Here is a 24,389-nt window from a genome sequence, read left to right on the forward strand (position 1 = left end):
ATCTCTTCTAAAATTATATAAACAATTCCCAGACTTTATTTTAAGTTACTATACATATGCTGATTTTCATTTCCACACCCACGTTCTTCTTTTTGCATTCCTATTAAACTCATATTCATGAAAATAAATAAATGTTTCTTTAAAGAATCCTCTCAGAAATTAATCTCTTTTTTGTCTCCTTGTTGTACTTATACGCTCTTCTCATAATGATTGTGTCATTCTTACTGTGATTACTGTGTTCTTTAAGGCTGTAGCTATAATTGTTGGATGGATATTGTGTTCAATAAAGATGGGCAGAATTTAGCTAGAGTTTAGTAACATTTTTATGATTACCTTCTATATAAGAGAAACATCAGATTAGTGGTTTTGAATCAGTATTGTAATGTAAAATTTCTTTATACCAATAAATTTAAGTTTTATAAAAAGGTAGATTTTGGGGGAATGTTAGATTTTTAAATGATCGTAATAATACAGCAGCAATCCTAATGATAGTATGCAAATTATCGGCGTTCAGTTGGTGTCAATTTCAACTTTAGGTATTCTACCTATGCCATACTTTTATTTATTATTGCATCAAATGCAGACAGGTTCTACTCTCTACTTTGTAAGATGACCATAATACTCTCACTCTCTTAAAATCACTATCTGGCCAGGCAGCTGTGGCTCACACCTGTAATCCCAGCACTTTCGGAGGCCGAGGCAGGTGGATCACTGGAGGTCAAGAGTTCGAGACGAGCCTGGCCAACACCGTGAAACCCCCATCTTTACTAAAAATACAAAAAAATTAGCCGGGCATGGTGGCGGGCGCCTGTAATCTCAGCTACTCAGGAGGCTGAGACAGGATAATCACTTGAACCCGGGAAGTGGAGGTTGCAGTGAGCCGAGATCGCACCACTGCACTCCAGCCTGGGCGACAGAGTGAGACTCTGTGTCAAAAAAAAAAAAAAAAAATCACTGTCTAACCTCTATTCTATGTATTTTACATTGTGAAGATGAGTAATATTAATATCTGCCTTCTGTCTTTTAAAAATGTCTAAAAGTGAAAATCAAGTGTGTCTGGCTGACATTTCTCTAAGGTAACTAGTTATGGATAGAGCTCCTTTTTGTACTTCCTTGTGCTGCTTCCTGTTTTTCCTGTCATTTCAAATTGCCTTGGTTTTTTTCTTATTGCATTTTCTTTTTTTTGTTTGTTTTTGAGACGGAGTCTGGCTCTGTCGCCCAGGCTGGAGTGCAGTGGCCCGATCTCGGCTCACTGCAACCTCCGCCTCCCGGGTTCACGCCATTCTCCCACCTCAGCCGCCTGAGTAGCTGGGATTACAGGCACCCTCCACCACGCCCGGCTAATTTTTTATATTTTTTAGTAGAGACGGAGTTTCACTGTGTTAGCCAGGATGGTCTCAATCTCCTGACCTCGTGATCCGCCCACCTCGGCCTCCCAAAGTGCTGGGATGACAGGCGTGAGCCACCACGCCCAGCCTTACTATTGCATTTTCAAAGTTTTCATTTTCCCATCCAGTATATCGAGTCTTCTGCCTTCCTAGGGAATTCTTCAGACTTTTCTATCCTGCTGATCTGAACTTACTGCTTTCTGAGTATGCTGCACAACTGTCTTTTTTTTCCTTTGTGTTCCTCTTTTTAATAAATTATTTAAAAATCTATGAATACATATTTAAGTGTCTTGCTAGTAAGAAAATATGCATGTATAATAAACTTTGCCTCCACATATGAAAATACTTTTCCTTTTTAAAAAAATCTGGTTTTGTTTAGGATTCTGTTTATTTCATTTTCCTCCTTGACACTCGTGGTATTTCTCCCCATCTCCTAGATATTTTTTTGGTTTCGGAAACTTCTCTGAATTTTTACTTTTTCTCTACCATCTATTGTACGGGGATGTTAAATAGACCCTTGTAAATATGTTTTTCTGTTTTGGGAAGTGTTCTAATTCTTGGATAATTTTCACTCCTTCATTTTTCTCTATTCTCTTTTTTGGGGGGGCATATATTTATATGTTGGAATTCTTGTAACAACCTTCCCCCCGTCCCCAACTACTTGCCTGATATTTTAGGTTGACATTATTTTTGCAAGCTTTCATTGAATTTTTGTTTTGGTGAGCATGTCTTTTTTGAGACAGAGTCTTGCTCTGTTGCCCAGGCTGGAGTGCAGTGGCGCAATTTCAGCTTACTGCAGCCTCAGCCTCCTGGGCTCAAGCAATCCTTCCACCTCACCTCCTGAGTAGCTGAGACCTCAGGCGTGCACCACCATGTCTGTCTAATTTTTGTATTTTTTTTTTTTGTAGAGATGGGGTTTTACCCTGTTTCCCAGGCTGGCCATGAACTCCTGAGCTCAAGCAGTCTGGCTGCCTTGGCCTCCCAAAGTGCTGGGATTACAGGCATGAGCCACCGCACCCAGCCTGCATGTCTTTCATTTTAAGAGTTTCTTCTGATTTTCTCACCCCTAATCATTTTCTCTTCTTGCTTTATAGTACAGTATTTTTATGCCTTCTCTAAAGTAAAAGATTTCTTTTAAAATTATAAAAGTAGATTGGGCAGGGTGGCTTACACCTTGTAATCTCAGCATTTTAGGAGGCTGAAACAGGAGGATAGCTTGAGACCAAGAATTCAGGGCCAACCTGGGCAACATAGTGAGACCCTGACATTACAAAAAGTTTTTATTTATTTATTTTTTGAGACGGAATCTTGCTGTTGCCCAGGCTGGAGTGCAGTGGCACAATCTCGGCTTGCTGCAACCTCTGCCTCCCGGGTTCAAATGATTCTCCTGCTTTAGCCTCCCAAGTAGCTGGGATTACAGGTGCATGCCACCACACGTGCCTACTTTTTGTATTTTTAGTAGAGACGGGGTTTCACCATGTTGGCCAGGCTGTTCTCAAACTCCTGACCTCAAGTGATCCACCTGCCTCGGCCTCCCAAAGTGCTGGGATTATACCGCGCTTGTCCTACAAAAATTTTTAAAGAAAGTTAATTAGGCACAGTGGTGCACACCCATAGTCTCAGCTACTTGGGAGGCTGAGATGGTAGGATTGCTTGAGCCTGGGAGGTTAAGGCTGCAATGGTCTAGGACTGGACTACTGCACTCCAGTCTGGGCAACAGAGTAAGACCCTGTGTCAAAAAAAATTTTTTTTAACTGAATATTTATTTGGACTGAAAGAAGAAATGACAACAAATTATAAAGTTAAAAGAAGTCATATCAAAAAATCACAAAATCCAGAAAAAAACATTTGTTAAGTACCGGACACATCCTACTTTTGCTTTTCCTTCATTTTTTGGCTTCATCTTCTTTGATCACCTTTTTATTTGGCAGTGAGTTTATAATACTTTATATATAGAAAATAAAAAGATCATATAGCTTTCCTCTAGCATTCAGGTTTTTTTGCTATATGGGTGTTAATAATTTTTATTTTAATTGCCTGCTATAATTATTTTTTATTTTGGTAAAATATATAACTTAAAATTTACCATTTTAAAAAGTATATTCTATTTCCTGAATTTTTTGTTTCTCTGAGGCAATTTCCCCTTTTTGATGGGAAGAGTGTTTTATCTTTGTGAGTTCTCAAGTGTGATGATCTGTGGGCCTGCTGATATTTAAGAATGAGGCTTACCATTAGGCAAACTCTGTATTTAGAGTTTGTCTGTATTTAGAGCTCATAGTAAGCCTCATTACTTGTTAATGGTCAGACTTCATTCTCAAGTGAATGGTCAGGGAACCCCCAAAATAACAGATGGTAACTGGTTTTGTTCTGGGATGTTAATTTGCACTCTAATGGCCCTACTAGTTGTTTTGATATCTTTAGAGTAGAACCTTAATTTCCTGCCTACCCAAGGGTAAGCATTGGGTGATCATTTTGCTGTGCGCACAGAAGGTAAGAGGCATTGATTTGTCTGTCCTACAGATTCTTCGTTTTTAAAAATCTCATGTCTCATTTCTGCTTTACTGGATCTCTCATTGTTTTTTGGAGGAAAGGTATTGGTTCCTTTCTCAGGTACCCTCCAACTATATTTTAGGCTGTTACTTCTTGGGCCAGAATTTCGCCATTTGTATCTGCTGATGGCTCCTCTCTCATCCTCTTTATTGTTTGCATTTAATATTTTATTTCTGTAACTCTCTTGAGTTATGTTAATGGAATCTGGAGGGAAAGTGGGTAACAGTAAAGTAAGCTGTTTATACGGTCATTCTGAATTGTAAGCCCCTGCAGACTTCTTGAATGATATTAATGGATGTTGAGTCACCTTTCAATATGGAGGGACAAGCCTGTTCTTTGGTGTCACTTGTATTGCTCTTTGGTTGTTTGCTTAGCAGCGTTGAAAATTGAGGAGGCAGAGGTGTATGTATGTATTTGGTTCAGGATAGTATCTCACTAGCAACTCCCAATATAACCTTTTTTTCTTTTTGTGTGTGTGTGTGTGTGTGTGTGTGTGTGTGTGTGTGTGTGTGTGTGTAGTGGCATGATCACATTCATTGCAGCCTCAACCTCCTGGGCTTAAGGGATCCTCCCACCTCAGCCTACCCAGTAGCTGGGACTACAGCCATGTGCCACCATGCCTGACCTTTTTTTTTTTTTTTTAAGAGACAAGGTCTTGCTCTGTTGCCCAGGCTGGTCTCGAACTCCTGGCCTCAAGTGGTCCTCCTGCCTCGGCCTCCCAAAGTGCTGGGATTATAGGTGTCAGCCATTGTGCCCAGCAAACCATTCCTATTTTCCCACTAAAATAATCATAAAATCAGGAATGAATGAAAGCTCCAATCATTACTACAAATGAAAATTGACAGATATGAAGACAGAACTCTGGGAGTAAGTGGTACTAATGATGAGGCAGATTGAATCAGAGAAATACTTATACATTTCAATTTGTACAATGTGTATTTACTTTGTTTTTTGAGTGATGACCACCAGGAGGAAAAATCCTTGTCTGTCCCAGTTGTTTGTTCAAAAGTCAGACCTGGAGCCCCTGCTAACCAGAAAATTGAGCAGTCATCAACTTCCCCTCACAGTTTTTCTGCATGTAAGAATATTAGTAAAATTAGGGTGATGGGGAAGAGGGCTGTGGAAATGGGAAACTGATAATGTACATGTAGTATAATTGGGCATTATTATCCAAAATATGGTACATATACTTCTAGAAATAGTAGATATTTTGGGTTGTACGTGAATGAACGTTTTAAAGCCCCAAAATTTCTTTTAATAACTAACAGCAATACTAATTAGTTACGAGGATGCTAAAATAGGTAGTAAGTACCTGTTTTATGATGTTAAAAATATCAAGTAAATATTACAGCTGGTTATTAGTTTTGGCATAACATTAATGACAGAAACTTGAGAAACATTTCCTCTAGATAAAAAAGCTTGCTAGAAACTGGCAACAGTACTGCTTTTTACACGTATCACAGTTGTAAATATGAGAAGGGAGTTTGACTTCCACTTGTGTGTCAGACAGCGGGGTCATAAACAGTAGGTTTGGAGGATCTATCCTTGTTCAGTATAGAAGTTCTATTATGATTGATATGGAAATGACTTTGACTTATTGTTGAAGCCCTGATACTAAACAAATCTGATTTCGTTTGAATCTTTTTTTCCCTCTAGAAGTAAAAAAGGACAATTAAAAAAAAAAAACGTCCTTTACTTAATTTTCAGTTTCTTCTTTGAATAACAAAGTTTGGAAGTATAGGGGGTTGGAACTGATCTCTTGTCACAGAGTTTAAAGGTTAAGACTGGGGAATTATATTTGTTTCTAAATGAAAATGTTATGATTTACATAAATGAAACTACAGTGTGAAGATGGGCAGTAAATGAGATAGATATTTTTGAAGCAGCAACTGATTTTCTTTTTGTCAGACTCTGCAGCCAGCCTGAGGCCACAAATAAATGTAGTCAGAACTAGTTTCATAAAGTTAGATGGATATGTTCAATAAATAAGAGACATTTTCCATAGTATTCATATTTTGAACATGATGAACAAGATTTAGCCAAAAAATATGTGCATATTCTTATGACTCAGGGACATCACACAAAAAAGAAAAAAGAATAAAATTGAAAAAATTAATGTGTGTATTCTTTTTTCCCTGGATTGATAAGCAGCTTCTAAAAGTATGCTAATTCAAAGGTTAGTTTTATGTATTGTAAACTGTAGTTAGATAAATAATGGTTACTTTGAAAATCCACAGTAAGTGCTGCTGATTTGACAAGGAAATGTGTTTATTTAGTTATACTCTAAGGATGGCCTTCTTTGTTGGGGTACAAAATTAGTTCATTTTTAAAGATCATAAACAAAATAGCAGAATTGAGCAATGTAAGTACAGAAATAACATTTATATAAAAATCAAAGTGCAAAACAGTATAGTATATCATTCATGAATAAGTAATATGTTGTAAAACTATAAAAATATACAATAGCGTGATAAATACCATATTCCAGATAGTGGCTCTGGGGATGTGGAGAGAAGAATAGTGGTATTATTTCATAGAAAATAATCTAAAAGAAATATGGCGGCTGGGCACAGTGGCTCACGCCTGTAATCCCAGCACTTTGGGAGGCCGAGGCGGGTGGATTACCTGAGGTCAGGAGTTCGAGACTAGCCTGGCCAACATAGTGAAACCCTGTCTACTCCCAGCTACTCAGGAGACTGAGGCAGGAGAATCGCTTGAACCCAGGAAGCAGATGTTGCAGTGAGCCGAGATTGTGCCACTGCACTCCAGCCTGCGTGACAGAGTGAGACTCCCATCTCAAAAAATAAAAATAATAAAAAAAGAAATATGGCAAAACATTAAGAAGTGACAAATATCAGAGGTACATATATATATTCCACATTTCTGTATGCTTGAAAACATTTATGTAAATTTTTCTAATGTGTACAGTGACTTTTTAAAAGTAATATCCTAAAACCAATCCATTGAGTGAAATGACAATTGGATTAAATTATAACAACAATATTAATGCAGACAACTCTATTTTCTAGTTACATTTATCAAGAGGTTAGTATTGAATTATTTACTTGCTTTGCAAATAAGAAAATGTAAAATTTTAAACTTTTCTCTTATTTAAAGACCTAAGATGACCAATAGACACTTTTTCTCATGTACCTCAAGTCCTTACCAAGTATAAGAAGCAGAACAGTATCTGTATCTCCGAAGCTCTCAGTGTACTTCTCCCTAGTAACATCTCCCTGCCTCCCCTGTCCTGAATTTTACATTTCATTTTATTGTCTTAAGTGCCAAGGGCAAGGTTTGTCAAAATCAAGTAATGTTCAGCCTTTTTGGTAGTGAAATATACATAACATAAATTTACTATTGTAACCATTTACAAGTAACTTAGAAGTATACAGTTTTGTGGCATTAAGCACATTTACAATGTTGTGCAATTACTGTCATCCATATCTAGAACTTTTTCAGCATCCCAAACTGAAAGTTTTTTTTTTTTGGCGCGATCTCAGCTCACTGCAACCTATGCGTCCCAGGTTCAAGCGATTCTCCTGCCTCACCCTCCCGAGTAGCTGGGATTACGGGCTCCCGCTGCCACGCCCAGCTAATTTTTGTATTTTTAGTAGAGGCGGGGTTTCACCATGTTGACCATGCTGGTCTCAAACTCCTTACCTCAGGTGATCCACCTGCCTTGGCCTCCCAAAGTGTTGGGATTACAGGCGTGAGCCACCGTGCCTGGCCCCAAACCGAAACTCTTAGCTCTTAAAAACTGAGTCCCCATTGTCCCCTTTCCCTGGTCCCTGGTAACCTTTTTTCTACTTTCTGTCTCTGTGAATTTGCATATGCTAGATGTACCTCATGTAAGTAGACTCAGACATTATTTATCCTGTTGTGTCTGGCTTATTTTACCTAGCTTAATGTTCTCAAGGTTCATTTGAGTTGTACCATGTGTCAAAAATTTCATTCCTTTTTAATATTAAATAATATTCCTTTATATTTATATATTTTGTTTTCTGTTCATTTGTTGATGGACACTTGGGTACCCTTTGACTATTGTAAAAAATGCTGCTGTTAACATTGGTGTTCATGTATCTGTTGGAGTGCCTGCTTTCAGTTTCTTGGGGCATATACTTAGAAGTGAAGTTGCTGAATTGTATGGTAATTCTGTGTTCAACTTTTTGAGGAACTATCATGCTCTTTTCCACATTGTCTATACCATTTTACAATCACAGCAGTGCATGAGGATTTCACTTTGTCCACATCCTTGCCAACACTTTTTTGCTTCCCTACTGGCCCTTTTTTTGGGGGGGGCGGGTAATAGCCATCCTGATTGGTGTGAAGTGGTATCTTACTGCTAGACATGTTTTAAAGGAAAAAAGGACAGTTCTTTAATGTGACTTAAATTGTTAAAACATTGTATGTGTAAATGGAAAAAATACATATACACTGCTTGTGACTTAATGATCTTACACAGCTATAACAGCAAAACCAATTTTTAGTGTAAGTGCTAATTAAAACCTACTAAAATTAATGTTTTTGACAGTGCAAACCAAATTGTGGCTGTCTTCCTTTATAAATAACTTAGTCTTATGTGAGAGTATCTATTTCAGTTACAAATTATAACTGCAGAAACTTTAACTGGTAAAAGAATTCAGAGTATATAGTTAGGAAAGTTTGCTGACATTAGGACGTGCCAAACTACCTATAGTCAAAATTAATTAACAAAATTAATGATTAATGTGTCGAACTTATAAATTGTCATTTAGGTTATCATTTGGTTGGTAATATGATTCGAAAAGCAAACTGCCTAATGAAATCTTGTGGTCACCTACATGAGCCACAATATACATATATTTATTTTTAATTAATTGTCTAAGTTAGAACCCAAAATTCTTTTTTCTGAAATTTAAAGAAGAAAAATTCTTTTCGCCACCTCTGATAATATCGATAGTCCAAAATTAAGAAAATGCTAACTTCTCCTGATGACTTCTTCAACAGCCTATTTCAGCCTGTGAAACATATTCAGGAATACATATGGGAGAATAAATCAATGTGAATGGGGTAGCTGCCATAAAAATAATGTTCTTAATTTGTGTAATTATTTTCAGTTTTCAAAGCACACTTACAATATGTTGAGCCCTCAGAATAATTCTTAGCTATTCAGGAAAGATGGTGTTTTCATTTTACAGGCAAGGAAACTAAAACTCATGGCAGTTACTTTAGAAATAGGAGTGCAAAAGAAGAAATAAGCATGGCATGTGAGAATAACAAGAGTCCTTATCTGTAGTGGGTTGTTTTTGGAAAGTATTGAGAAATAAGCTGGATCCAAGTGACTTTGGAATTTGGATTTGATGTAATGGAGTATTTTCCAAACTTGCTGGTCATAAGAAATCCCTTCCTTGGAGACTGGGGCCAGGGTCCTAGAATCCTTTCTTAACAAGTGCCCCTGAAGATTCTTATACTTAAGCAAAATTGGTTAATTATGCATTTACTATTTTTGAGCAAGGAGCTTGGTGTCATAAAAATAGTGTCTGGGGGAATATCTTTATCTAAAGGGTAGGTTGAAGGGTAAAGAGAGTCATCAGGCAATGTTTATTTTGATATGACGTAGTTGTGGCTTTTATTAGTTTGTGACCATGGAAATGAGATATGGGGAATCATGGAATTATAGAGATTGCCTGGGAAGACAAAGGGAAATAGGGAATGAGTGATTTGTGGAGAGACTTTATAGGCTTGGACATATATTGAGTCTTTGCTCATAAAATGTCGTAGATATTTGGAAATCTAATTTGAATTCCAGAATTAGTAAAACATTACATTTAAGTCAGACCTTGCCAGGCATAAAGATATTGTATATTCTTATGTACATGCTCAATATCGTATATTCTCAATATAAAACTCAGTTGCAGGTTGCATTTGTTGTAGAAATTCTGCTTTCAGGTTTTGTTTTTCCTGACTCTTCAAATCTTCTCGCTGGGCTTCTGGGCTAGATCTCCCTATAAATTTGAAATAGTTATTCCTTATTCCCCAAGTAAGTATGGAAAAGAGGGAAAGAGGGATAGAAAGGTTAAGATTGAGCTGATAAGGAGAAGACCCTTGTGGCGGGGTGGGGGGTTGGTGTGGGGAGTGGGTGGGAAGGTAGTACACAGTATTTAAAGTTAACAAGAGCTGGGTGTGGTGGTTAATGCCTGTAATCCCAGCACTTTGGGAGGCCAAGGCAGAGAATCACTTGAGGCCAGGAATTCTAGACCAGCCTGGGCAACAGAGTGAGACCCTGTCTCTGTTTTTTTTTTTTTTTTTCCAGAGATTAATGAGTCCTCCCTCTTTTGCTTTTATTTCTTTAAGTGAAAGCCACATCAGGCACACTGAAAACCTAACTCTTTGTTTTTATGTACTGGGCTTATTTTTTTTCTTGATTTCTTTCCTGAACAAAATGAAACAATTCTTTGAGATGCTTGTCTTTGTGATGTGCACAACCACTTTTGCTTTCCTGTGGTGGCAGATTCTTACAGGATGACCCACTAAGTTTCAGTGCTAATAACTCCATTTGAGCTTTTCAGTTCTGTTTTGTTGGTTTCCCCTTTGGCAAACCCTCATTACCCTATTCAAAAAACTTTGGGAACTGTTTCTTCCCCATTTGCTTCAGAGTAACATTTGTCTCTGAAGTGTAAGATTTCCTTCCAGTAGGGAGCAATAATTCTTTTTTTTTTTTTTTTTTTGAGACGGAATCTGGCTCTGTCGCCTAGGCTGGAGTGCAGTGGCGCAATCTCGGCTCACTGCAAGCTCCGCCCCCCGGGTTCATGCCATTCTCCGGCCTCAGCCTCCCGAGTAGCTGGGACTACAGGCGCACGCCACTACGCCTGGCTAATTTTTTGTATTTTTAGTAGAGACGGGGTTTCACCGTGTTAGCCAGGATGGTCTTGATCTCCTGACCTCGTGATCCGCCTGCCTCGGCCTCCCAAAGTGCTGGGATTACAGGCGTGAGCCACCGCGCCCGGCTGGGAGCAATAATTCTTCTATTTTTATTCTCATTCACATTTATCTTTCCTTTTTCTCCCCCTCTCAGCCTTCTTGCTTTCTTCAGGAAGAACTCCTGCAAGACCTCACCTATAGTAGTTTGAGTTTAACCCTGTTAGTTAGCTGCTTTCACATTCAAATCAATTTAATCTACTTTAATAAAAAACTTTAAAAATTTATGTGAATGACTAGGTATTGTTCTAAGTTTTGCTATGCAATAGATACTGTAAGTCACTTAGTGAAAGTAGTTTGCCTTTTTTTTTCTTTTTTCTTTTGGAGACGGGGTTTTGCTATGTTGTAGGCTGGTCTCAAGCTCCTGGCCTCAAGCAGTTCTTCTGCCCCAGCCTCCCAAAGTGTGAGCCGCCATGCCCAGCCCTAGTTTGCCATTTTCTGTTTTATTTATTAATGTATTTTTATTTATTGCCTTTGTCCACATGTTCTAAGCCATTTTCTAATAGAACTAAATGTGTTTTTTTTCTTTTTGTGGTTCAGCTATTATATGTATCTGCTACTTTTAGCATTAACCTAAAGCTTCCTGTATATGCCAAGTCCCAGGTATTTTGGAATCCCATGTGGCTTTTGTGCCCTCCAAAGAGAGGTGGAGAGAACCTCTTAGACTCCAACGTTTACATACTCTTGGCCCAGATTTGGGGATTAAGTGAAGGGTGCCTAATTAATAGAACCTATGCATTCGTATACATCTGGCTTGAGAAAACTGTATCTCTCTCTCTTTTTTTTTTTTTTGAGAAGGAGTTCCGCTCTTGTTGCCTAGGCTGGAATGCAATGGCGAGATTTCGACTCACTGCAATCTCTGCTTCCCAGGTTCAAAGCGATTCTCTGGCCTCAGCCTCCCGAGTACCTCGGATTACAGGCGCCTGCCACCACGCCCGGCTAATTTTTGTATTTTTAGTAGAAATGGGGTTTTACCATCTTGGCCAGTCTGGTCTTGAACTCCCGACCTCAGGTGATCTGCCCACCTTGGCCTCCCGAAGTGCTGGGATTACAGGCGTGAGCCACCGCACCTGGCCTCCTATCTCTCTTATAAGTAGACTTTTCTTCTTACTTCTTTGAAACAGAAACTTTTTGTAAATAAATAAAGTGTATAAAGGTGAGCCATATTGGGAAGAAGGGGCTGATAGAGGAGTTAGAACAACCAGGTAACCAGATTTTTTTTTCCTATTCTTTTGAGAAAAAAAAAAAATTTTTTTTTTTTTTTTGGTCTTTCTGAAACTGGTACTATTTCAGAATGTTAGGTAAAAGTCTCCATGGGGAAGCAGGGGATGTGATGCCATGTTTACCTGCCCCTCCCCCCCATAATTATGATATCTTTTCACCCATTGAGGAAGGTTGGGCTCACACAGACTCTCTTCTTTATGGGATAGACCCCAAATTTCATCTCTAAGAGTACCAGACTGGAAGGTCATAAAGAAATCTGCAGTAGGAATTTAATCTGTAGATTTGGCCACATAAAATGCAGGTGTAATTTTTATATTATACTTCAAAACACCTTGAAAGCCATGTTAGTCTTTTTGCTATCTTTAACAGTTAAGAATTTTTGCATGAGAATTATTATTTTGTTTCTAGTTGTAGTTTTTCCAACCTTTCCCAGGCCTTCAATCTCTAATTCTGAAGTTTTTAAGAAGAGTTAGTTACCTACAGTTAATACTTCTGTCATCTTTGAATTGCTGTTATACCATATAGGCCTATGAGAGAGTTGCCAGACTTAAATAATTATTTATATGCTTAATTTCTTTTAACATATAGAATAATTCTTTAAAAAAATTTTTTCTCTGTAAACTGTAACTGAAACCCATGGTGCCCTGGAAAGCAATGTTACAAACTGCTGTACCCTCTGCCTGAAGACAAGTTTTTATTTCTTTATCCTAATACCCAACAACAATTAGTATCACTTTAAAAGATGAAATAGAGGCCGGGCACGGTGGCTCACGTCTGTAATCCCAGCACTTTGGGTGGCTGAGATGGGCAGATCACAAGGTCAGGAGTCCCAGACCAGCCTGACCAACATGGCGAAACCCCGTCTCTACTAAAAATACAAAAATTAGCCAGGTGTGGTGGCACACGCCTGTAATCCCAGCTATTCAGGAGGCTGAGGCAGAATTGCTTGAACCCGGGAGGTGGAGGTTGCAGTGAGCCGAGATTGTGTCACTGCACTCCAGCCTGTGCGACAGAGCAAGACTCCGTCTCAAAAAAAAAAGGTGAAATAGATGCCCATGTCTTTGCTAAGTCAGTGTGGTGCAGAAAATGATAAGGAGGGAGTATTCCAATATTGACCTAAAATATTTTAATCAAGAATTCCAGACACTTTTCTCCACCCATATTTTGATATGTAGAGTTATCATATGTGGTCTTAATTTAGCAGTAAAATTTTGAATATTGCACATATATAATACTAGAGAAATTTAAATGTTAATAAGACTTGAGGACCAGATAATTTTGGGGATACAGTTGTTAGCTGTAAAGTAAAAATTTCAAGTTTAATGGATGAAAACTAGTCTCACTGCTTCATTAACACAATTGGTTTGGAAGGTTTGCTTCTGGGCGAATAAAGTGAACAATAGCAAAAGATGGGATTGCTACTTTAAAAATACTAAAATATGAGGGTAAAGAGAGATGTCTGTCAGAGGATGTTTAAAGTGAAACAGCTTCTTAAAAGCAAGGGACGGAAGATGTGCAAATGGTTATGAGGTCATTGTACTAAACATTAGCATTGTGCTTCTCGCTCCAGAAGAAATTACATCAGTGGATAATCTACTGAGCACTGTAATTTGGGTAGTACTGAGATGAGCAATTGTTTTAGTTGTTGCCTGACCCCCACCCCACCCCCAGCAGCCTGGAACTGTGCATGTTATGAAGAGGTCATGTGACACTGATCCTTGGTTTTGCTCATTTATCCTGTCAAAACAACTTAATGTAGATGGAAAGAAATGAACGAAATGAATAGAATGGGTTAGCTGTATCAGCTTTAGTTTATATTGAAGGTAATGAATGCTGCAATTGGGATAGTATAGTATATTAAGGCCCCAGGAATATCCAGCTCCATAATGGTGAAGAGAAGGTTCTAAAAAGCAACAGTGGCTAATCCATTCTAAGTCTCACTTGATGTTTTAATGCTACTTTTTGATACAGTCTTTTAAAATTTTATCATTGTATTCATGATAATTTGATTGACAGTTGGTAATATTTAAACAATATATGGTTCCTCTTATTTTACCTTCAGCTGTAATTTTAGTATAAAGTTCCTATTTCTTTTCAATAATTATTATATAATAACGTGGATCTTCTGAGAAGAAAATTATTTTAGAAGTTTTGCAAAATATTTAGGGTTTGTTTGTTGTCATTGAAACATGAGCTTTGAATCAAATCTTCATTTGTCTCTTAGTCGTGTTTTTCATGTGAATTTGAGGGAGATAATAACATTTTGTGAGTCAGTTCGTCTCACAACATTTTTCTGAGGATTAAATGAAGTGAAGCAGCCAACTAGTAAATGGCAAATACTTGGCAAAAATTATTTTTAAAACCCCAGGTGTTCCTTCTGATCTGTGTCTTATGTTAGTTTTGATCTACTTTATTATTGTCTTAAAGTCTTTTGGGTGCTAAAATTATGTACTTCTCTAAGATATTTTATGAAATGTTCCTAGATTAAAAAAAAAACAAGATTCAGTTATAGATGGAACAAGTAGACAAATTATTGAAAGAAGCCCCAAATTATTTGTTTAGGTTTCCCCCATTTCCTGCTTTGTTGATGATAATCTGTTGTCATGCATCTGTATTTCTAACTTCAAACATTAAGCAGGGGTTCTCAGATCCCTTAAAATAAATAATACTTTTCAGAAAGGATAAAAACACTTAGCTATGTAAAGTAGCCTGTATTTATAGTATAGATGTCTTCTGGGCAAATTAGAGATAAAATATTCTAAATATTTCTATGGAATTTTTAGATTGTCATTCAGTGTATTCTCAAGGAAAATTAAACACGGATTTTTGATGGCAAAGAAGTCCCCCATTTTTTTCCCTCTATGCTTTGCTATAAATAAGTAGTTGGCAGCTTTTTTACAATAAGCTTTTACAAACCATTTTTAAAAATCAAAAGCTGGGACCTTTGCAAGTTGATCATTCTGTATGGGTTGTGTTGGACTTAACTGAGACTCAGAGGCCCAATTTCAATTCTCATTTTTCTTTTAAGTCACAGGAATTTTTTATCCTTGGGGAAATGCTAACTGCTTATTAAGGACACACACACACTTTTAAAGGGGTATTGAGGGGAAAAGACATTTATGGAATTCATTCAACAAATGGCTGTTGAACAAGTCACTATGCTAGGTTGTCAGGTGCTAAAGATAGAACACAAAAAGGTATTTTGTCACTGCCTTTTCATGACAAAATAAAGCCTCTGAGGGCTTATTCTATGGGGGATAAGAGTCAATATAATGTTGCCTGTGATTAAGTGTTATGTAAGAGGCATGTACATAGTATCCATTGGTTTTAATGCTATTGGGCAGAGTAGAAACAGGAGTAGTAACTTGGTTTCCTTTTATTACATTCCTTATTGGGTACTTTTGGTGACAGAGTGAGAACCTTAAAGTTCAATTAATAATTGATGTAATAACTGAAGAGAAAAATTAATGAACAAGAAGGTAGATCAGAAAACATTGCCCAGAAAGTAGCATACAGAAGGAAATGGAAAATGAGAGAGAAATTAAAGGATATTAAGGATAAACTAAAGTTATACATATACTCACACACATTTAAAAATTGTTTAAAAAGAAAAGAAGAGTTGGAAGGGGAGAAAAAGAGAATGAGAGGAGACAGTGTTTAGAGAGATACTGATAATTTTCCTGACTTGAAGACAAATACTTGAGTATTTAAGTTATTGCTTAAAAGAAAAAAAAAATTAGGCTTCATGCAGTGGCTCACACCTGTAATCCCAGGCTTTGGGATGCCAAAGTAGGAGGATCACCAGAAGTTCAAGACCAGCCAGTGCATCATAGCAAGACCTCATCTCTACAAAAAATTAAAAAATTAGCCGGGCAAGGTGGCACATGCCTGTAGTCCTAGCTACTCTGGAGGCTGAGGTGGGAGGATCCCTTGAGCCCAGGATTTGAGGCTGCAGTGAGCTATGATAGCACCGCTGCATTCCAGCCTTGGTCAAAGAGTGACTTCCTGTCTTTTAAACAAACAAACAAAAATAAAAACAATGTTTTGGTTAAAGATAGATTGATTTTAATCAAGGCAAAGATAGAACTGGAATTTATATTTAGGTCTTTCTGCCTCCAAAGCCTGTGTTCATTTCCTGATATTAAATTGCATGTCTAGCAATTGATGACTTATGTTGGATATGGAAAGTTAACTGCACCTTACAAAAATGAGACTATATCTGAGTTACACATTAACAGTAAAGATACTAAAATGATCTCAAGCATGAATGTATATAATCCAAATCTTATCATTTATAACTTCAGCATTTGCATTTTTTAAACACCATCGATCATGATTTAGTAATGTTTAAGTGTCTAAGATTAACTGTCTGATTTGGTGTTTTATCATTTTAAACCACATTCTGTTTTGGTTTTTGATTTTAGGATCGAAAATTAACAAAGTCTGAGAGGCAGAGATTTAAAGAAGAAGCTGAAATGTTAAAAGGTCTTCAGCATCCCAATATTGTTAGATTTTATGATTCCTGGGAATCCACAGTAAAAGGAAAGAAGTGCATTGTTTTGGTGACTGAACTTATGACATCTGGAACACTTAAAACGTAAGTTCATCAGTATTACAAAAGCTGACCAAGAAGTATGAGAGAATTTGATTTTTTAAATTTCAGCTCTACCAGTTTTACTTTTGTTGTTCAGCCTACTAAGAAGGGAACAGTCCTTCCGACTGTTACTGTATTAGCATATTTCCTTGCCCACAAAGTCCTCTAGTATATAAAGTGATTTGATAATTATTTCTTGGTAAGTATTGAAATGAGAAGTTATGGCCGAGCATGGTGGCTCATTCCTGTAATCCCAGCACTTTGGGAGGCCGGGGCAGGCGGATCACCTGAGGTTGGATCACCTGACCTGAGGTCAGGAGTTCGAGACCAGCCTGGCCAATGTGGTGAAACCCCGTCTCTACTAAAAGTACAAAAATTAGCCGGGCATGGTGGCATGCACCTGTAATCCCAGCTACTCGGGAGGCTGAGGCAGGAGAATCTCTTGAACCCAGGAGGCGGAGGTTGCAGTGAGCTGAGATCACCTCACTTCATTCCAGCCTAGGTGAGACTCTGTCTCAAAAAAAAGAGTGGCTAAGGAATCAGAAATCAAATGTCAAGGTAGCCCTCTAGTGGTTAAAATGAGATTAAGGTTTATTGAGAAACTACCTATTTTTTTCATTTGTATTGTGCTTTGCTATATCCCTGCAACTTTTATATCAGATGCAGATTATATTGTGACAGTTATCACTTAAAAAATACTTTTAGTTCCATTTCCCATAACATCAGAAATTAATCCCCAAATAGCTAGATCTATCATTCCTTTCACAGAAATAGGTTTAATGCAGAAATCTCCCGTTACTTATTGTAAAGAGCTTTTGGTAAGAGTTGGAGTATGCCTTTGTAATCCCAGGTTTCTTAGAGCAGCAGTCCCCAACCTTTTTGGCATCAGGGATTGGTTTCGTGGAAGACAGTTTTTCCATGAACTGGTGTGGGGGTGGGGCTGGGGAAGTTTGGAATGATTCAAGCACATTACATTTATTGTGCACTCTATTTCTATTATTATTACATTAAAATATATAATGAAATAGTTATACAACTCACCATAATGTAGAATCAGTGGGAGCCCTGAGCTTGTTTTCCTGCAACTAAACTGTCCCATCTGGGGGTGATGGGAGACAGGGCAGATCATCAGGCATTAGATTCTCATAACGAACGCTCAACCTAGATCCCTTGCATGCACAGTTCACAGTAGGGTTCATGGTCCTATGAGAAATCTAATGCTGCTGACAGGAGCCAGAGCTCAGGTGGTAATGCGAGCAGTGAGGGAGCAGCTGTAAATACAGATGAAGCTTTGCTTGCTCGCCTGCCACTCACCTCCTGCTGTGTGGCCAGGTTCCTAAAAGGCCATGGACTGATATCGATCTGTGGCCCAGTGGTTGGGGACCCCTGGTATCTTAGAGGATCTGTTTTTACTCAGAGAAGAACCTGTAGTAAGTTACCTTGTATAAATTTTTTATTTGGTGAAACTGGATATTTTTAAATTGTCACTGTGGCATATATTCTTTATTAATTGTTAAAGTTAATACTGCTGAGCTGATTAATTCCAGATCATTCGAATACAGTGTTACAGCACCTGGATATAGTCACTTGCATGTTTTCTGAAATGCTTACGGTTAACATGTTGAAACATGAACAGATCATTTCTGTCCTGCAAATTCTAATTTCTTTATCCAACTTCCACTGTTGTTTATGGCAATACCTTTATCCTAGTTAGTCAGGCTTCTTGATACTCTCTTTTCTTCCATTAGAATGTGCTAACTAGCACTATAGTACTATGAACAAGTGCTAGATATCACATTCTACTGGAAATGTCTAATACTGAATGATAAGTGTTTGAATGAATTAAGGAGAATTATGTGGTAATAATTATGTGTACATCTTGAGATTCTTTCCACTGGTTTGGATACTTACTTGGTTGTCAACAGTTTGTCTGGCATGCCTAAGATTACTCTAAAATACAATGGTTTACTTGTTTTAAAAACTATATTGAGGAGCTTTGGGTAACATAGTGGAGTAATAAGCCCCTGTGGAATGGCTGTCCCACACCAACAAACTGAAATGTGGAATATAATAAAAGCTTTTTCCAATACGTGTCTAAGCTTTAAGGAAAGAAAGGTTAACTTCCAGATAATAAGCAGAGATAACTCAAAGCCAAAACAGGAACTTAGACTCTGGGATTTTAGACCACATATTGGTTGAGGAGTTGATGCTAGTTTTAATGTCCATGCAAGGACAGAAAGCCTTAGAACTAGGTAGAGAGGGGAGCTAGAACTTAGCCTGTGTCAAAAAACTGAACTATCCATGAAAAGAGAGACCTCAGTGCTCTAGCCAGTGAAAGCTGCAAGGAATTTTACCTGTGTGCAGAAGACTGTGGATAAGAGGGGAGACCTATGAAAAATAGAAATTCACATCAAATGCTACCAGTGTTCTTAATTATTCTGTAAACTAATCTTTTCTTTTTCTTTTTTTGGAGACAGGGTCTCACTCGGTTGCCCAGGACAGAGTGCAGCAGCACAATCATAGCTCACTGCAGCCTCAAACTCCTGGGCTCAGGGAATCCTTCCACCTCAGCCTCCCCACTACCTGGGACTATAGTTGCTCACCACCATACCTGTCTAATAAAAAAACAATTTTTTTTTTAGTAGAGACAGTGTCTATTTTGTTGCCCAGGCTGCTCTCAAACTCCTGAGCTCATCCTGATTTGGCCTCATCCCGATTTGACCTCCCAAACGGCTGGGATTACAAGCATGAGCCACGGTGCCCAGCCTGTTTGGTATTCTTCCATCTCATATGTAGATGGCGCTATAACATAAATTTGTACCATCTACTTGGTACAAGAATCCCAAACCGAAGAACATACATGATAATTGATCAGGAACGGAAAGAAAACTCCCGGGGACATTTTCACAGTTCCTTGGTCAGTGTCCAGAGGCAAAACTGTTTCCAAAGAAGATGACCTCACAATTAAATTACAAATCACACCAATGAAGGTGAATAGACACAACCAGAAAATAGCACTGCAACAATTAAAGATATCATGGACAAGTCTGAAAGTGATTACAAACAATTATTTACACAATGATGTCAGTAAAGATATTTGTAAGTGTATATGAAGTGTATAAAGAGAAAAGAAGGAATTGAAGGAATAAGACACCAAAGAAAAAAAAGACAGGCATAATTTAAAAGCTTCTGAAGAACTTCTAGAAATAAGAACATTAAAATTCAAACATAAATGGTCTAACGGTTAAACAGCAGACTGAATTGAATTGACAGGAATATTAACTATGAAGAAATGAGCAACAGAACGCACACAAAAGACAGAAAATATTTAAAGAGGATGACATAGTAGTGAGAAGACCCAGTTAGATTTAATTATCTAAAAGGGGTTTCCCTATAGTCCTAGCTACTCTGGAGGCTGAGGCAGAGAATCACTTGAGCCCAGGAGGTGGAGGTTGCAATGAGCCGAGATCATGCCTCTGCACTCCAGCCTGGGTGACAGAGCGAGACTCCATCTCAAAAATAAAAATGAAAAAGTAGAGAGAATGAGAAAAAGAAAAATTTCAGAATTTAAGAACTCTGATTGAGAATGTATACAGATTCCTAAGCAAGTAGATTGAAAACATTCATATTCATTTCTGGAAGAATGGATAACTAGGACCATTGGCAGCATTTGGAGAGGCAAATTGGGAAGGAATGGGAATTAATTCCAAAATGCATGCTTTTTGGACCTTTTGAGTTTGTATCTTTGTTCTCTATGTATATTTACATTGAAACAGATAAAACACCCATAGCTGAAAAATAAGATGGGAATGTATGAGTCAGAAAATTTGGATTAAGGCCAGGCGTGGTAGTTCACACCTGTAATCCCAGCACTTTGAGAGGCTGAGGCGGATGGATCACCTGAGGTCAGGATCACCTGAGGTCAGTTCGAAACCAGCCTGTCCAACATGGTGAAACCCCATCTCTACTAAAAATACGAAAAATTAGCTGGGCATGATGGCGGGCGCCTGTAATCCCAGCTACCCGGGAGGCTGAGGCAAGAGAATCGCTTGACCCTGGAAGTGGAGGTTGCAGTGAGCCGAGATGGTGCCACTGCACTCTAGCCTGGGTGACAGAGTGAGACTCCATCTCAAAAAAAGAAAAAGAAAAAAAATTTGGATTAAAAGTTGAAATAAATTTAGACGTATTTTTTTAAATAGACATGAAATTCAAATATCATACAATTAACATTTTAGAAAGTACAATTCAGTGGCACTTAGTACATTCACAATGTTTTGTAAGTACCACATCTGTCAAGTTACTAAACATTTTAATCACCTCAGAAGAACACTCTGTGCCCATTAAGCAGTTACTCCACATTTCCCTTCCTCCAGCCAGGCAGCATATTTTTTCTTTAATTGCACATTATCTAAGTTCTTTTTCTTTTTACAATTAAAAAGAAATTTTCAGTTTCTGAGCTTCAGAGGCTTATGCCAACAGGAGGGTTTATTAAGTAGAAAGAGCGTTAGACTTGGAGTAGAAGTTGTGACTACTCCCAGCGCTGCCTCTGACCAGCTGTGATTTTGGGCAAATAGCTAACCTTATTTGGGCTTCAGTTCCCCATGTGTATGTAAAACAAGCGGTTGGACTACCTGATCACTGGGACTAGCCATTCGTGGATGGGATTTTTTTATTGTAAAAAACATAAAATTTACCATCTTAACCATTTTTAAGTGTATAGTTCAGTAGTGTTAATACAAACACATTTCTGTGCAATTTCTAGAATGCTTTTCATGTCACAAACTCTATGCCTGTGGAACAATTTCCCATTTCTCCCAACCCTCAGCTCCTGACAACTACCAACTTTTTACCATCTCTATGGATTTATCTAATCAGGATATGTCCTATAAATAGACTCAAAGTATGTTATGGATCCTTGTGTTTGGCGTCTTTCACTTAGCATGGTGTTTTCGAGGATCATCGTGATTGCACGCATCAGTACTTCATCCCCTTTTATGACTGAATAACATTGCATTGCATGGAAATATCACAGTTTGTTTATACATCCATTGATGAACATTTGGGCTGTATCCACCTTTTGGCTATTATGAGTACTGCTGCTATAAATATTTGTGCAGAAGTATTTTTTTGAGTACCTGTTTTCATTTCTTTTGGCTGTATGCTGGGAATGGAATTGCTGAGTCATGTGGAAATCTTCGTTTAACTTTTTGAGGAGGCATCCTACTGGGAGTGACATGATACCTCATTATGGATTACATTTGCATTCCCCTAATGATTAATAATGTGGAACATCTTTTCATATGCTTATTGGCTATTTGTGTATCTTTGGAGAAATGTTTATTCAAGTTCTTTGCTCATTTTTTATTGGATTGCTTGTTTTTTTGTTGATTTATTAGAGTTCTTTATATATTTTAGAAATTAGACCCTTGTCCAGATCCATGATATGCAGATATTTTCTCCTATAGGTTGCCTTTTTTGCTCCTTGATAATGTTCTATGATGTACAGATTGAGTATAGTATCTCTTATCCGAAATGCTTGGGACCAGAAGGGCTTTGAATTTTTTCAGATATTGGAACTTTGAATTATACTTACCAGTTAAGCCTCCCAAATCTGAACTCCAAAATGTTCAAATGAGCATTTTTGTTGTGTGTCATGTTGGTGCTCAAGTTCAGATTTTCTACTGGAGCATTTTGGATCTTGGATTTTCTGATTGGGATGCTCAAGCCTGTGCCAAGTTTTAAATTTTGATAAAATCCAATGTATCTGCTTTGTCTTTTGATGGTTGGGCTTTTGGTGTCATGTTAAGAGTCCATTGTCATAAATAACCAAGGGCATACAGATGTATCCCTAAGTTTTCTTCTAAGAGTTCTATCAATTTAACTTTTCTATTTAGGTTATTGTTCCATTTTTAAGTTAACTTTTGTATATGCCGTGAGGTAGGGTCTGATTTCATTCTTTTACATTTTGATGTCCAGTTATCCCAGCATCATTTGTTGAAGAGACTTTTACCCATTGAATGGTCTTGGTACTCTTCTCAAAAATTATTTAATCATATGTATAGGTTTATTTCTGGACTCTCAATTCTATTTCATTGGCCTACATGTCTGTTCTTAGGCCAGTACCACATTGCTCTGATTACTGTAGTAATTTTTGTAAATTTTGAAAATTAGAAGTGACTTCTCCAATTTTGTTCTTCTTTTTCACTATTGTTTTTGACAGTTGGGGTCTTCTTGAAATTCCATGTGAATTTGAGGATTAGATTTCCATTTCTACAAGAAAAGGCTGTTGGAATTTTGACAGAAATTATGTTGAATCTGTAGATCACTTTGTATAGTATCACCATCTTTAACTATATTGTCTTCTAATCCGTGAACACAGGGTGTCTGTCCATTTATTTATGTCTTTTTTAATTTCTTTCAGCAATGTTTTGTAGTTTCATTATACAAGTCTTTCACATCCTTGGTTAAATTTATTCCTAGATCCTTTATATGCTATTGCAAATGAAATTGTTTTCTTAATTTCCTTTTCAGATTGTTAATTGCTGGTATATATAAATACAACTGATTTTTGTGTGTCAGTCTTGTACTTTTGCAACTTTACTGAATTCTTGTATTAGCTCGTCTGTGTGTGTGTTCATTCTTTGGGGTTTTTTTTTTTTTTTTAACAGATGGGGTTTCACTCTGTCACCGAGGCTGGAGTGCAGTGGTGCAGTCATAGCTCACTACAGACTTGAACTCTAGGCTTAAAGGATCCTCCCACCTCAGCCTCCTGAGTAGCTGGGACTCCAGGTGTGTACCACCATGCCTGGCTAATTTTTAAATTTTTCATAAAGATAGGGTCTCAATATATTGCTTATGCTAGTCACAAATTCCTGGCCTCAAGTGATCTCCCTTGCCTCTGGCTCCCGAAGTGCTGAGATTACAGGTGTGTGCCACCACACCTAGCCATTCTTTGGGATTTTTATATATTGGATCAAGTCATATGTGAATAGATAGTTCTTTCAGATTTGAATGCCTTTATTTCTTTTTCTTGTCTAACTGTTTTGGCTAGAACTTGAATTATGATTAGCATTGATTATACTTGTCATATTACTGATTTTAAGGAGAAAGCTTTTGGTCTTTCACCATTGAGTATATGTTAGCTGTGAGTTTTTCATAAATGTTCTTTATCATGTTGAGGAAGTTCTCTGCTATTCCTATCCTAGTTTCTTGAGTATTTTTTTTTTTTGGAAAGGTGTTAGATTTTGTCAAATACTCTTCTGCATCAAGTTAGATAATCATGAAACCACTTCATTCTATTAGTGTGATATACTGATTAATTTTCTTATGTTGAATCACCCTTGCATTTCATTGATAAATGGTGTATAATTCTTTTACTATGCAGTTGGGTTTGGCTTGCCAATATTTTGTTGAGAGTTTTTACATCTACATTAATAACGGTGTTAGTCTATAGTTTTCTTGTGGTATCTTCAGTATCAGGGCAATACTGGCCTCACAGAATGATTTAGAAAGTGTTTCCTCCACTTTTGCTTTTTGGAAGAGTAGGATTTGTGTTAATTCTCCTGTAAATGTTTGGTAGAACTCATCAGTGAAGCCATCCAGTCCTAGACTTTTCTTTGGAGATTTCTTGAAGGAATGTTCCATGTACAGTTGAGAATATATATTCACTTGTT

The 24,389-nt window shown here is 37.6% G+C and overlaps 1 protein-coding gene across 42 annotated transcripts in view; it reads left to right on the forward strand.

Moving 5' to 3' along the window:
- The window catches only part of WNK1 (WNK lysine deficient protein kinase 1), a 161,835-nt gene that overhangs the window by 47,911 nt on the left and 89,535 nt on the right, over nt 1–24,389 (forward strand). For all 42 annotated transcript variants that reach the window (XM_034935104.3, XM_034935107.3, XM_034935109.3 and 39 more), the window contains exon 2: nt 16,547–16,719. In XM_034935104.3, coding sequence (XP_034790995.2) covers nt 16,547–16,719 — 173 coding nt within the window. The remainder of the gene's footprint in view (nt 1–16,546; nt 16,720–24,389) is intronic.

This window comes from Pan paniscus, chromosome 10 (assembly GCF_029289425.2).
Source record: "Pan paniscus chromosome 10, NHGRI_mPanPan1-v2.0_pri, whole genome shotgun sequence".
Classification (NCBI taxonomy): domain Eukaryota; kingdom Metazoa; phylum Chordata; class Mammalia; order Primates; family Hominidae; genus Pan; species Pan paniscus.